The sequence below is a fragment of the Lutjanus erythropterus genome, chromosome 23, assembly GCF_056507025.1.
Source record: "Lutjanus erythropterus isolate fLutEry1 chromosome 23, fLutEry1.hap2, whole genome shotgun sequence".
Lineage (NCBI taxonomy): Eukaryota > Metazoa > Chordata > Actinopteri > Lutjaniformes > Lutjanidae > Lutjanus > Lutjanus erythropterus.
The window spans coordinates 1,978,035-1,993,429 of NC_139339.1; the positions used below are offsets into that span (position 1 = coordinate 1,978,035).

Consider the following 15,395-nt stretch of genomic DNA (forward strand, 5'->3'; position numbering starts at 1 on the left):
ATTTTTATATTTTTTTATTTAGTCACAGATACTGAAAATAACTAAGTGCTTGTCATTGTTATTGATGTTCATGAATTCTCTGTGCACTTTTAGATTTCATAAATTTGGAGTTTGAGTTTCTGCTTCTTTGTGGAATAAATACAAATTACAAATAAAGCATGTTTTGTCAGAATTTTTGTAGTCCTGTGACTTTTTGTTAAGGATACTCAGGACACTGTGTGGTTTTACTTGAAAGTTGAAAAGTAAATCAAAAAGGATCACAACATTTTTAGAAGAGCTGTGTAGAAATCAGGCACAACAATCCCAAAGTAAACCTGCAAAATCCTGGAGGGACTGACCTGAGGGGGACTTTGGAGGACTTCACACCAGAGTCCTGCCTCCTCCTGTCAGGATTTATTTCACTGGACATGATTCCTCACATAAAACTGTGTCATAACCACCTCTATCATTATAATAATGGTTTCCCACTGGGTGGCAGCACTGTACTGTAAATGTAAATCTTCATCACCAGTCATTTCAATTGTTTTGCCTTCTTGTCTTTTACCAGTGATCAACAACACGAGATTTAAAACAAGAATTTCAGTGTCTTATTGTTTTAGAACAGTCAAAACATTTACAACTGTTCTTTAAAAGTTTTGTTATAATTTGTTGTATATTTATTACATGAATTTAGTCTGAAATAATAAACAGACAGACTCAAGTCAAAGTGAGGCGAGGTGGTTTCCACTGTTTCCACTCTCCAGAGGTCGTGTGTTTGCACCGTGTTGATGGTTTATGACAGAGATATTAAAACCAACTTCCAGGTTAATATCACACAGGCGATTGTCACACTGTCGACCACAGAGGCCACAGCGAGTGCAATTAAAGACAGCAGCAGCTCTGTTCTTGTAAACAGCGTTTTCAGATGCGTGCGGAGGACAGAGAACAGAGAACAATGTGGTTTTGCTCTAATGAAGTGAAAATAGACAGTGATGCTGGGAGTTAGCTGAAGCTTTAACCCTCAGATGATGATGGTGATGATGAAGAACCCCTTCTGGTCAAGTCTTTACACGTGCACATGACCTGAGATTTAACTGTTTCTTAATATATTTGATTTGCATTTTGTAATAAACAAACACAACCACTCAACTGATGCTCTTGTTTTCTGTGATAAAACTTTTATTCTTCAGCTGAGGCGGTTAAAAAAGGGTGTCTGCATTAATTCTACAGATGTGTGTGTGTGTGGTTTTATCAGGTCCTTCCTTCCTTTAAAGAGTCTCTCCTCCGTCCCTCAGTCAGGTGTTTCTGCTCACTGTAACCTGCAAGACACACACACGAAACAAAAACTGTCATCGTGTTTATGTTCATGCATTTGAGCTTAAAAATCTTAATTTTATCATCAGTTAAGATTAAGATGCATAAATCCCCCTAATCAATAGCTGCATGTTTATCTCCCATATCCCTTATCTCAATATATTTGAATCTGGCTACTTATATGTTTAAAAATAAATGAATTTGCTTTCCACACCAGAATTGTATTCTTGACATCTGACATCTGTATGACCTTCAATAATTTTGAAGACTCTTAATTGCTTTGTAACAATATGAATTGACCAGGAGATTCTGGACCAGGTAGTATTTTAAATATACCAATGCCTAAAAGGGACATTTTAAATCATTATTTGATTTTTTTTTAATTTTTAGGAGAAATTTATTTAGTTAACTGTTCAATCACTCATACAAAAGAAATTAAAAATCCAAACAATAACAGCAAATTTATTTATTTGCAAACATGCCGGATTTGCCAGATTTAAATTTAATATTGCATAAATGCAAAGCTATGCATTAACTGTAAAATTTAAACTACTTCCATGACCTCAGTAACCTGAATGATATAGCTTCGTATTCTCAATTTAAAATACAGGAAAAAAAAACAAAAAACATTTTAGTTACCTGCCATCCCACATTTTTTTTATTCCAGCAAACACATCAGATTCCAGTTCATCAGTCTTACCTTTTCATGGTGGACAGAAATGTCAAACACTCCCCAGACTTAAGGTGTGGTAAACAGGTGTGTGCAAGGATTCACCCTGATCTGACAGAGACACATGGAGAAATAAATATATTACTGAACAGTGATTTAAAGACCGGCTGGTTAGATCTGGTTATGCTTACATGAGGTGTACCACAGGGCTCAATGATTAGCCCATTTATTTTTCTGTCTCTAATGTGTTGAGACACACCATGCACAATTTTGATTTTGGTTTTTTTTAATTATTTTTTTTTTATGCAGATGATATCCAACTTAATAACTGTGCCAAAACACTTTAAATAACTGCCTCGATGCAGTAAAGAATGGGAATGCTTGCAATTCCTAAAACAACTGATTGTGTTCGACCGTGTCCTTCAAATTTTCAGAAAGAAGGAGCACTTTGGTCATTTGAGTTTGACAAAACACATCAGAATGTACAATATCTTGTCATTACTTACAAATTAGAGTCTTTGATTTTAATTTATTACTATTAATTTCTATTTTCCTATTTCCTATTCCACCTGTTCACTTACTGTTTGTATTTGTACTCTTAGTTCATTCTTGATATCAGCAATTAATTTCTCAGTGGTGATGCTCATAGGAGGTATGTGTCGTTTAATTACAACTATTCAACTTTTATCACTAACCTCTGTTCATACTTTATTACAGATCTCAAAATCAATCATCATTTGCAACATGTCAAAATGATGTAATGTAATTTCTACTATTAAACACTAAATTACTCGTCAGCCCTATTGATTTTACTGTTCTTCCATGTTACTTACTATAATGCAGGTGCATCTATAGCTGTAATGTATTTGTGAGAAAATAAGGGTCCAAATTCATGAGAAGACAACAAGTCATTTATTTATAATACTGACCGCCCACTCACTCGCAAAGAAAATGAGGCCGCAAGGCGGCTAAAGAAGCACTCGGTGTTCCGATAAGAATAAATGTTACGTGTGCATCAGCCAAAAATGAGAGCTGCTACTCCGAGAGGCCCATCTACCTTTTTCTGTACGTGGGTTTCTTCTGTGTGGTTTTTGTCTGAGCTGCTAAAACAGAAGCTCAAACTGTCACTATAGGAACGAATGCTCTGACTTATACTGCTTAATATAGTGCTTCTAACCATGTTCTGGTTGTGACGCCAAAGCCGTGTTCGATCACAGGGCTGCAAACTTAAATGTCAAGATAATTACCTTCGGCCTTCTTGGGTTTGGTGACGACAGCATATGTTGCCTCTGAAACATCATACAAACACAGCAGGTAGTTAAAGAGGCTGACAGTAATTTATAAAAAACAAAAACTGTCACAAAAGTTTTGACATGTACTCAATCGACTACAAAGACAAGACGTTTGGTGCTCAAACTGAAAAACTTGCTTCAAAAAAGTTGAGACAGGAGCGACAAAAGAAAAAGGATTCTTAAAAAAAACACTCCATGTTTGGAACATTCAAACCATAAACAGATTAATCAATAACATGACTGAGTATTAAAGGGGCGTCCTGGAAAGGCTCAGTGGTTCACAAGCATGGATGAGGTGAGGTTCAACACTTTGTGAAAAACTGCAATCCACAATGTCATTCAAAGATTCAGTGCACTGCATTAAAAACTGCATTAAAAACACACATCATTGTACTATTGTTTTGACTGCAACTGAATATAAGCTGATTTAGTTTGACCCAATGTCCCAACTTTTCTGGATTAAGGGTTGTAAGATAGATGGAAAAGTCACACCTCACCTGTTTGTGGAGAACAAGAAGACCGAACAGAGGAAGAACTGGTTGTTGTAGCTGATTGAATAAAAAAAACACACACAAACGACAACAACAAAAAAATTAGAACGGTGTGATGGACATCAGGAACTAATCAGAACAGTTCTGGTGCTCGACATATTGATACTGTATTACAGTATTTTCTGATCAGCCTACAATGATTTTATAAGGAGGTTCCTCACACCCGAAGAAATGAAGGAAATGGCACCATTTTTATTAATTTATTAGTTCTTGTTGAAACACAGATGTATGTATTTCTAAAGTAGCAATCTGAATTACTTATAAGTGCCTGTTTTCCACCCAGCACACTGTTGGAGGGCCTCCGACCCACAGGGCCCCAGCTCAAATACCTGCACTGACTGTATTTACACTCCTGAAAGAGCGACGGAGTCCGTGTATTGAGGATGTGAGGTGGGTGGACGGGTCAAACAAACACAAGTTAACTTAAGTATGTAACTTGACTTACATAACTAACATTTATTTTAACCAAAAGAAACCAAACCGATTGTTTCACTGCAGTAACAGTGAAGATCTCTGTGACAGTGAAGGTCACCTGACTGTTGTTTTCACATCCAAAAACCATTCATGACATGCAAAAATGCAAAATGTGTCAGAATGTGTCATGGCATGTTATTTAAATGGCATCCTGTGACATCACTGTTCCTCACCTGTTTGTGGAGGAACCGACGTATAGGCTGCAGTGCCTGTTTAAAAAAAAGAAAAGGACAGTTTTGGTTCTTCTAAAATATGCAGAACTGAATTGTATTTTGTTACATTTTACTGAACATACTTTGTGTCGATAACTGAAGTGACTTTTATTTTTTTAAAATTTCTTTACCTCTGATGGTTGTTTGATGTCTCCAGCACCACAGTAATCCCACCAACAGCAGCAGAGCCGCCAGGATAACACCAAGACCGATCCAGAGCAGCAGGTAGAGCTGAGGGCTGTGAGGGAGGGACGGCTGAGGGGAAACATGAGGCTCCTCATGAGCTGCTGCAGAGATATTGATAATGCATAATATGAGACACAGTCCTAACACTGTAAAATACACGCTAATATTTAAAATGAAACATATTTTATACAGCTTAAGTTTAGAACAACCCCAGACCTCAGCACCGATTTTTCAGGCATCAGTTAAAACCCCATCGATCAATAATTGATTTATTTTGAAAGACTGTTGTGTCTCACCTCTGACAGTCAGCCAGCTCTCTGCTGATTCTCCAGATCCAGAGATGCTGCACTTGTAGAATCCTTCATGAGACGTGGAAACACTGTGGATGGTCATGTCTCCTGTAGCGTTTCTCTCCATGACGTAACCATCTTTAAAGAATTCAGCGGTGACGTTGGAGGACGTCTGCTTCTCTCTGCAGCGCAGAGTGACGGTGTCTCCCTCCATCACAGGATGGACAGGACTCTCCAGGATCACAGAGCGAGCTGGAAAACATATGATTTGAAAAATGTGTTAATTTCAACAGAAAATAGGCAAACACATAAGAAAAACATGTTGATTATGCAACATGAAATAGGTTGATTTAAAAGATTTTGTCACTCCAATTATTATTCTTTGTCTTTGAGCTGGAGGATAATCATGAAATAAGATGAAGCCTGTTTTTTGAATCTATATTTGTTTTAATTTATTTATGATTCTGAAGTGTCTTTTTTCTGTGATTTCTGAGTGGATTTATGGAACTAAGGGAATATTGATATCCTGGAAGCTTAACAAAAATTATCCCCATGGTAAATTATCAAAATGATGAGATTACGTTGAAATTATGAGATAAAATAATTTTGACTTTTTATCTCATAATTTTGACTTTTTTTTCATCACATAATAATGACTTACCATGGAGATATTTTCTCTTTAAGTGGCAGAAATGAGCTTCCATATACGTGTGATTTTTGCTGCAAATCGAAACATTCAGACACTGAGGGTTTTAAAATTGCCTTTTACCTCGTGCACTGACCTTTTCCCGTCACCTCCACCAACTCTGCCTTCAACTCATCAACACACGAGGCGTACCTCAAAGTTTTGAAGCCTTTAAAGTTATAATGGGACGCCCCACTCAATGACAAATATTTATTGTTTTAATATTTCAACAAGTAAAGTTCCATAAAACCAGCACATGATGTGTTTTTAAACAGGAGCCAAGGAACAGTTATTTCCAAACCTGCTGCCAATATGGAGGCAGATGAATAATCAAGTTGTATGGGACTTTATACACCAGATAAATCAATCAATTAATCTTCAAACTGAGATGATCAAAGAATAAAAATGAAACTTTTCCTGAATGAATTAACTTGAGAGGTTAAATACCAGTGACAGTGATGTTGACAGTGTTGCTTCTCTTTGCTCCCATTTCACACCAGTATTCTCCGCTGTCGATTGTTTGAACGGCATCTTTAATTCTGCAGGGTCCCGATGATGACCAGTCAGAAGCACAAGTTTTAATAACTCCTCTGTTCTTCTTCATCACTCTCCATCCAGTCAGTCCCTCCAGTCCCTCACAGCTGATATCTATGGACTCATATTCAAAGTGCTGCTGTCTGTTTGGAACAACCTGAGGAAAATCTACAGACACAAAGAATGAGATGTATTAAACCAAATATTATTCAATGAAATGTCTTCAAAATGATCAGAAATTCAAGATGTTTTGTTAGTTTATTTATTTATTCATTATCTCTACTAGGTCACAGGTCACTAGGACCTCATGTCCGTCCCTTTCTTGTGAACAGGATATCTCAGGAACACTTTGAACTCTGACCACTAAAATCTAATCGGTCCAAGTGGACATTTGTGCCAAATTTGAGGATTTTCCTTCAAAGGTAACTGTGACGTCACAAACCAAAATTTTGGACATAACGCAAGAATATATATGCCAAGTATCACAAAATTACACACAAATATCTAATGGGATAAAATGATAAAGAGATGATGTTTCATATCCAAAAGGTCAAAGGTCATCTTCACTGTGACATCATAATGTTCAGCTTTCTATCAGTCCTCTGTCCTCCTCTGTAAAAATCATCTCTAGTCAAGACAACATGTTTCTCACTGCAGGATATTCACTGGAATGGAATTATTATTATCATTATTATTATCATTGGCATGCACAGGTCTAAACTCTTTGTGCACAAGTGTGAAAGGCATAAATATAGAAATGCAGCAACCTCAAAACACAAATGATCGCCAAAAATGTTTTACCACGCGCACACAGGTCTACCACAAGACTACGAGCATTTCATGATCACACAGTCTCTTTAAATAAATCCTGTGTGTCATCTTCATACATGATAGTATGTAGATGTTATCACTCGTGATAGAAGATAAAAAGTTTAAGTTTTTTTGCCAACAATTCTGTTTTTAGGTCCCAAAAATCCTCATGACTACAGAAGTTTAAAGTGGAATAAAGTCAGGTAGATATTTTTGCAAAAACTACATAAAATCTACATCACATTGTAAAGTTTGACTGATTTTCTTATTGTGACTTACCAGTTTTTTGAGAGTAAGTGAAGTGAGATTGTGCGACCAGCAGCAACAACACAGTCATCACTGGAGTTTCATGAGATACTGTAACATATAACATATTTATCATAATTATAACATGTAAAGGTCTGAAATATTTGCTCCATCATTGGAAACAAGTTCTATGACAATTTGTCTTGAACCCAATAAACATTCAATTCCACCTCTATTATTATTGTAATTATTTATATTAGTGTATATTAGACAGAGTCTGTACTCACACAGTCTGATGCAGAGAGCTGTTACCTTCATGGTGCCTCGCCGCTGACTGTCTGAACATCAGACTGAATTAAACTCATCACGTAAGTCACAGCGTGCTCCTCCTCTTCCTGTTGCCTCTCTGGTGAGCGAGGAAGCAGCAGGTTTGAGGTTTCATAGAGAGACTCGGCTGCACTGAGCTTTAAAAAAAAAAAAACAGGTGGCGCCAGAGAAACTGATTTTTAGACACGACTCTGCACAGTGAAGAGAAAATAAATAAATGCATTTAAATGCGGTTTATCATGAGTCATAGAGACACTTTATATTAAAGTGCCTGTAATAAGTGTTAGTCAAGAGGAAAGATGTTTATTAACATTAATATGTGGTAATAAGACTGGACCCCCAAAATACACAATTAAGTGTTAATAGGTGCATAATAAAGGATTAATTAACCTTAATAAACATTGTTCAGACTTCTTATCAGGTACTCTAAAATGCATAATTAATTGTTAATGAGTGCATAATAAATAAGCAATGTTCACACTTTAGATCCAGTAACCCCAAAAATGCATTAGTTAAGTGTTAATGTGTGCATAATAAAAGTTTCTTTTAAGTGCTATAAATATCTTATAATCTAAATATGTTTATTAGGATATTATGAACACATGTCAACATTAATAAACATCTCATGAGAGCATTATTAACACTTATTACAGGCACCTTAGTATAAACTCTTGCCTACCCAAAATCACTTTGTGAATTTGTACATGAGGATATATTTGCACCTGTAGTGAAAAAAAGAGAAATCATACAAATATATAATGCTAATAAAAAGACACATGATCATAATAACCTCATAATCATTATTAGACATCCTGTTTGAATCAGTTTGGTCTATCCAGGCAGGTTAGGCAGTATTTTCCATAAAAGAAAAAAAAAGGAAAAAAGCAAAGCAAAACAACAATGAAAAACACACCAAGTCCCTGTGGCTCCTCCCACCCCGACTCCTTTGACTCCATCTCAGTGAAAGTGTCACTCTGCCCTCTGCTGTAAATCAGCTTCATGTCACAGCAAACAGGATACACGTTTTTTTTTTTTAACCATGTAACCATTTATTATTATCCAGTCTTTTCTCTTCCTCGTTCCACCCGCCCGTTGACTTATGTGTCACTGCAGTATTTTGTACAGCAGCAGGTCAAAAGTTCAGTTTCAGCTGATAAAACAGGACATGAACAAACAGACTGACTGAAAATGAAAGTGCAATACAAGGACACACACACATGTTCATTCTCAGTCTACTGGAACAACATGCACCTCTGATTTCAGGCAGTCAGGGAGAGTCAAAGTCGTTGACTGGATTAAGACATTTTATTTCACTTTGTTTTCTGTGTTCTGTATAGAAATGTGGTCTGGTATTCATTTTAAACATTTCTAGTCCAGAGGAAAAGAGTAGAAATAAAAGAGCTCTGCAGACTCATACAACAGTGTTTTAGTGTCTGAATAAAAGCAAAAGAGTACAACACTGTGCATGAAGTTTTAAACTCTACTGGCTACACATGTTGATTTGAGCTTGATAGGTTTTATAAAGTCGAAACACGCGTTATCTAAATTACAGGAGGCGGAGTGTAAATTACACATTGATTTTTTTGAGGCCATTCATTCTGGACTTTGTCCGTTCAGCCTACTTTACTTCGAGTTGAAGTGGCTCGTTGACACACACAACAGGTATGTCGGATTTTTACATGAAATGCTTATTTATTCCTTACAGCAGATTACTTTAGTGATTTTTTTAAACATTACTGTATTTTTTTTGTCTGCATATTTGTGTATTTTTTAACTGCTTTAACTGCAGTGTTATCATCTGTTTGATATGTTACTAATACTACTTCAAATCACATTGTTCAGATGTAACAGGCCTCACATGTTTTAGAGTTGATTTATTTTCATTTTCAGAGCTCCGGGATGATTCACATGGATGGATTTGTCTTGAAATCTCAGCTCTTTGACTTCACTGCGTCGGTCTTGCTCCACACTGTGGTCCTCCTCCTCCTAACACACTCATGTGGAGGTAAGTTACAGACAAACAGATGATAAAAGCCCTTGATAAGCATTTATATCATATACAATATATTTTAGAACCCATGTTTTCTTCTTTGTGCCGTCCAGCAGTGTTTAACCACGTATAACTGGTAGAAGTCCATTAGATTCTGTACTTTACTGGACGCAGTGTTGCAATTATATGCAATCAGTCCATATAGATTGATTGTTTAAAGAGCCCAAAGGCCACAAAAGATTTATGTAAATGTAACCATTTTTCCAGCGGAGAACAGTGGTCCCCATGGTTTAATGTTCCACTATTTTTCTCTTCATTCAGACTTGTGATAGTAGTCTGTTCTTACCCAGAATGTTGATGAGTTGCATTTAACCTTAAACTGGATGTGCATACCAGGACATTTGCACTTAGCACTTGGACAACAACACCCCAATAAGTCCATCTAAGGTACAGTGACCAGACATCCTAGTTTGACTGGGTGTCCACAATCAATAAAATCCTTAAATGGTCCAGTTTTCAACATTCAGGACAAAAATTTCCAGGTTTTGACCACAACTAAAAAGGCTGTGAGGGTGCAGAAGCTTAGACTGCACCCTCAGCATAACAGTTTACACCCTCAGTTGAAATCTGAATAATAATTGACAAGATGGCAGGATCTCTCCATGTGCGCCGTTTGTTTCAGTTCATGTTTGTGCAGCAGTGCAACGTAAAGATGAAGGTGAAGATCAGCAGGTGTGGTGATCATAAAATAGTTTCTCAGCTGGTCACTGGTTTCATCGCCCTGAAGCAACTGCTGTTGCATGTCACAGTGTGTGTGTGTGTTTCTTGTTGTGCTTCATGCTGCTGCTGCAGTGGCTGATTGGCAGCAGGTGTGGTCAGGTGTGCAGTCAGTCAGTAATCAGGGCAATTCAAAAGCAAAATGATTGCAGCAGCACAGGGTCACTGGGCTGGACTCTTCATTCTTAGCATCAATGCTAGTGTTCAGTAGCATGTGTTTACTAGCAGACACTAGTTAGTCTGATTAAAATTTTAAGTTAACATTTTTTGGTGTCACTGATTGTTGCTTGACTTAATTTTATGTTGACTTAATCTTATTAGAACTTGATTATTCTCAGTTTTCCCTTCTCCCTGTTTCCCCGGGTAACTTTTTAATTATCGGTACAGCCCTCATCCCTTTGCCCAAACTTTGGGGTCGTTACACCCACTAATGTCAGATGCACCCCAAGTCATTTTCTTCTTGAACCATTTTTTTCTGGTGTACTAAGCACTGAAATAATTGTGACAGTGACCACTATTAATCAGACATTAAGTCACGTACATACTGTTGTCTAACTTTGACATACTGGTGTTAATCTGTCTAAACTGACTGTTTAAAAAAAGGCAGAAAATATGCTATTGTTGTACTGAGAACTCAGTTTTGTAATGGACTGCAATGGACTTTTTCCCTCTAGGTGCGTCTCAGATGATTGGTCCATCTCAGCCAATAGTGGCAATGGTTGGAGAGGACATCATTTTGCCATGCCAACTTGAACCTGCTGTGGACGCTAACGACCTGACTGTGGAGTGGGCGAGACCCGACCTAGAACCCAGATTTGTCCATTTTCGGCGAGACGGTGTGGAGCTTCAGCCTGAGGAACATCAGTTGTACAGAGGAAGAACATCACTATCCAACAACAAACTAAAGCATGGAGACATTTCACTGAAACTCTCAAAAGTGGGACTCTCTGATGCAGGAACATACAGATGCCTCATTCCAACATTTAATGCAGGATCTACGGTTGAGCTTGTTGTAGGTAAGTAGACAGTAGACTGTACATAGGCTGACAAGAAGGGCAACTAAAGGGTCAGGATGTTATTGTGGTACACTTGTACTCTTACTTTGAGGTAAAAGGGAAGATCAAAGTGGTTCATTAGGGTTTAGACTTTATGGCTCTAATTGAAATTGGGTCAAGCTATTATTATAATTTTTTTTTTTTGCTTGAAATGGGTATAGACAATATATTAGGTGCAGTGCCTTAGCCAGTAAAAATTTGAGGAACTCGTGGTAGCTTTACATTCAAACAATTTTTAACATTTCTACTCTCTACTAGGTTCTGTCTCCTCACCTTACATAAAGATTTCCAAAGTCAGCAACGGGGTGTTGTTAGAGTGTAAATCTAAAGGCTGGTATCCAGAGCCTGGAGTGTTTTGGCTGGACGGTGAGGACAAACTCCTCTCTGCTGGACCTACAGAGACAGTCAGAGGTCCTGATGACACTGTCAGCAGCAGAGTGACTGTGAAGAAGACACGCAGCAACTCCTTCACCTGTAGAGTCCAACAGAAGAACATCAGCCAGACCAGAGAGACACAGATCCAGATTCCAGGTACAAAAATATTTTATCAAAGTTGTTGCTTTTTTAGTTACGAACAGCTGAAGTGTAGTTTTATAAACACATCTGTTATGTGTTTTATCATTTCAGATGATCTCTTTATGGTCCAGTCTAGTCCTACTATCCGAATCACCATCTGCATTGCTGTGTGCGTCATGGCTGTTGTTGCAGTTTCTCTCATTATGTGGAAAGGGAGACAAAACAAAATTGGTAAGTCACAACTACATCACACTTGTTTGTTTCCCAAACCTCAACTTACTCTCACATATTCTAGATGGTTTTATTTACATTAATCCAGAGAAAGGATTTGGCCGAGCCAAGAGTTGCATTTTGTTTGAGTGGAGCACTTGGGGAAACTGGGTTGACCAGAAGGGCATTTAGACCGAGCAGATGGGCAGCTGGACTGACCAGAAGTGTGTTGGCACTTACCACAGATGCTTTACACCAAACCTGGGGTGTTTTAAGCATCGTGCTTCTGTCCAAACCTCACGTTACTTTCAGATTTCATCAATGATCATTTTGACATTAATACGAGTGAAAGGCAAATAAACATCAGACGTGATCTTCACCTCTACGTTACTGCAATCATGAAACATTTTAATAGGTATTATCCCTCCGATACCATGGCCACACAATGCCTGTCCTCAAATGAAAATGACCAGTCATTCATTTACCTACACAAGAAATATGGATCTCATGTTTCTGTTCAGCTATAAACATCAGAATCTATGGTTCCTGAGCCTCAGCTGTCCCTCAGACACACATGAATTTTATTTTTTACCTACAGTTTAATATTGGTGTATACTTTTAGAACCTGCATCATACTGTCCGGATACTTGAAGTCAATCCACTGCTTCCAGCCGATCAGAATCTAGTTCAGAAGTTACAATATAATATAATAACTTTACATTCACTGTTTTCTCAGCAAAGATTAACACTACATGAACAGAACTGGTCTGAACTTCAAACTTAATGCATGTCTCTTCTGTCCCCACAGAATCCACAGACAACAGGGATGAAGTTCAGCTTCTGATAGCGGCAGAAAGAGACAAAGAGAGACTCATGACAGAAAGTGAGAAAAAGAAGTATTTGGAAAACACAAAGACCAAACTGGATGAGGAGTTAGAGAAGACTGAGGGAGAACTGAAACATGTACAAGAGGTGATTAAAAAACTGACAGAGCAGAAGGAGGATTTGAATAATCAGAAAGTTAAACTCATCTCACTACAGACGGAGGAGGGGATGAAGATAGAGGAGAAAACAAATAATCTGGACAACAAGAAACGAATAGTGAGCAAAGGCAAAAAAAATAAAAAGCATAAAAAGAACATAGATGAACTAGAGAAGAAAAAGACAGAACATGAGAAACTATTAGAGAACACAGAGAAACTACTGCAGACAACAGAGGATCTGATGATTAAATTGACAGAGAGGAAGGCAAAACTAGAGCGAGATGTGGAACAAATAAACAGATACCTGAAAGAGACAAAGAGACAGATAGAAGAGAGTCAGAAGAAACTTGAGACAGAGAGGGGAGAGTCAGACAGTTCAGTTTGAGCAGTCAGAGAGAAAAGAGGAAAGAAATAATCCATCATCAAATGATCCTGTATGATTGTTTTACTAACTGGTTAAAATCACATAATTGAAAAATGTGATTGTTCATTTTATGTCCTCATTGCCATCAGTTTAAGCAGTTCTTGATTATTCCAAAGCAGATAGTCAACACTGTCTTTCTACTGTGAGTTTGCAGAAGAGTTGTGGGAAAAAATGCCTTTCACCCTTTAATTTTTTTCATGTCTGTGACATTGGATGGATTTGTTGCTGGTGAGATGTTGACTTTCAACAGATTATTTTCATTCTATTTTAAAACCCGAACTCCAAAAATGTTGGGACGTTTGTAAAATGTAAATAAAAACAGAATGTAAAATACATTTCAACCAATAATCAATAGAAGTACAAAGACAAGATGTTTAAATGTTCAAACTTATTAACTTAATTGTTTTTGTAAAAACACTCCAGTTGAATTTTCAGCCTGGAACATGTTCCAAAGAAGTTGTGACAGGAGCCTGTTTACCTCTGTGATACATCAGCTTTTCTTTTAACAACATTCAGTAAATATCTGGAAAATGAGGACACTGATTGTTGAAGTTTTTAAATATAGTCTTCGAGAAGTCATATATCAACTAAAATGTGTTGTGTGTTGCATAACGTTTTCTGTTTTGAATGTATTTTACTACATTTTTCTTTAGTTATATTGAAAGTTCACATGAAGCTGTAATTCACTAAATACACTTTTTACATTATGTGTGATGAAATAATCATCAATGATTTATGGTATGTTAAATCAGTTTCCTTCAGATGAAACGTCGCCCTCTGGTGGTGAGATCAGCTCTGAAATCAGTTGAAAACAGCTGATCTCCAGCTTGATCAATGTTTCCTCCCAACACACACGACTGTAAAATCAAATCACATCAAAAATGTGTCAAGAAAACTTTTTTGCAGTCAGTTGCTTTTCAGTTTTATAATTGATACAAAACATGTTTTTGTCTTTTTTTCTCAATATGTTGCCTTTTTAATATTTTATGATGTTTTGACAAAAAATTATCCTCTGATTAAATTTCATGTCCTTTTTGTCCTTATAATCTTTTTTTTAATCAAATGTCATGTTTTTACTGAGGCACTGACTGAATATTGTTTTTAGAGGTGTGTGTGTGTGTGTGTGTGTGTGTGTGTGTGTGTGTGTGTGTGTGTGTGTGTGTGTACTTTCAGAGTGGATTTTAAATACAGACTTACAAAAAAATTATTTTGACTAATGATGACGAGTATTTGATTTGTGAAAGCCTTTATTTCTTAATAAAATTAAAAATATTGCAAAATTATTCCATTCATCCGTCTCTAGCTTTTTTATAATAATGGCTGCCACACAATGTAAAATGATATTAGACATAAATGTTGACAACAAACAGGACAGAAGATGCTGAAACACAAACTTGTCCTTACAGCTGAAACAGCACAGAGTTAATGTGCATGAAAAGCAGCTAAAAGATTTTTATAAGGAGTTTTGCTCCCTGTTACAGTATCAGTTATTTGAAGTGAGGCCAAACCCTGCAACACACAATGATTACATTTATCACTTTATTATCGCACAGAACTAAGTAGCTTTCATTAATCTTTAACCCGAGTCTCTCAGTCATTTACTGTTTTGTTTTGTTCAGTTTGGTCGTTTCAGTTAGTGTTAACAGTGTTAACTCCACCATTAAAATTGTGAAAATCAGCTCTAAGAGGAAGTTTGACAGGAGTGATTTGAGTCTCTGTGAAGTGCTGCACACACAGAAAAAACACAAATCTGCATGACACACACACACACACACACACACACACACACACACACACACACACACACACACACATTATATGTCACTATAGACTCTGGCTTGTACTTAAAGGATTAAGAGAATATTAAGAG

The 15,395-nt window shown here is 37.0% G+C and overlaps 2 protein-coding genes across 2 annotated transcripts; one reads left to right on the top strand and one right to left on the bottom strand.

Annotated features, from left to right (window-relative positions):
• Positions 1–265: 265 nt before the first annotated feature.
• Positions 266–7,775, bottom strand: LOC146305239 (low affinity immunoglobulin gamma Fc region receptor III-like). Its single transcript, XM_084712849.1, has 10 exons — positions 7,531–7,775; positions 7,277–7,354; positions 6,101–6,355; positions 4,975–5,220; positions 4,624–4,779; positions 4,454–4,489; positions 3,753–3,803; positions 3,211–3,252; positions 1,994–2,074; positions 266–1,298 (listed from the first exon to the last, which is right to left on the bottom strand). The coding sequence occupies exons 1-9, from the start codon at positions 7,559–7,561 to the stop codon at positions 2,016–2,018; spliced, it is 954 nt and encodes a 317-aa protein (XP_084568975.1). The 5' UTR covers positions 7,562–7,775; the 3' UTR covers positions 266–1,298; positions 1,994–2,015.
• A 1,435-nt stretch (positions 7,776–9,210) lies between these two features.
• Positions 9,211–14,782, top strand: LOC146305240 (butyrophilin subfamily 1 member A1-like). Its single transcript, XM_084712791.1, has 5 exons — positions 9,211–9,575; positions 11,012–11,353; positions 11,651–11,923; positions 12,020–12,139; positions 12,927–14,782. Exons 1-5 carry the CDS (start codon positions 9,470–9,472, stop codon positions 13,484–13,486), a joined length of 1,401 nt encoding a protein of 466 aa, XP_084568917.1. The 5' UTR covers positions 9,211–9,469; the 3' UTR covers positions 13,487–14,782.
• The last annotated feature ends 613 nt before the right edge of the window (positions 14,783–15,395 follow it).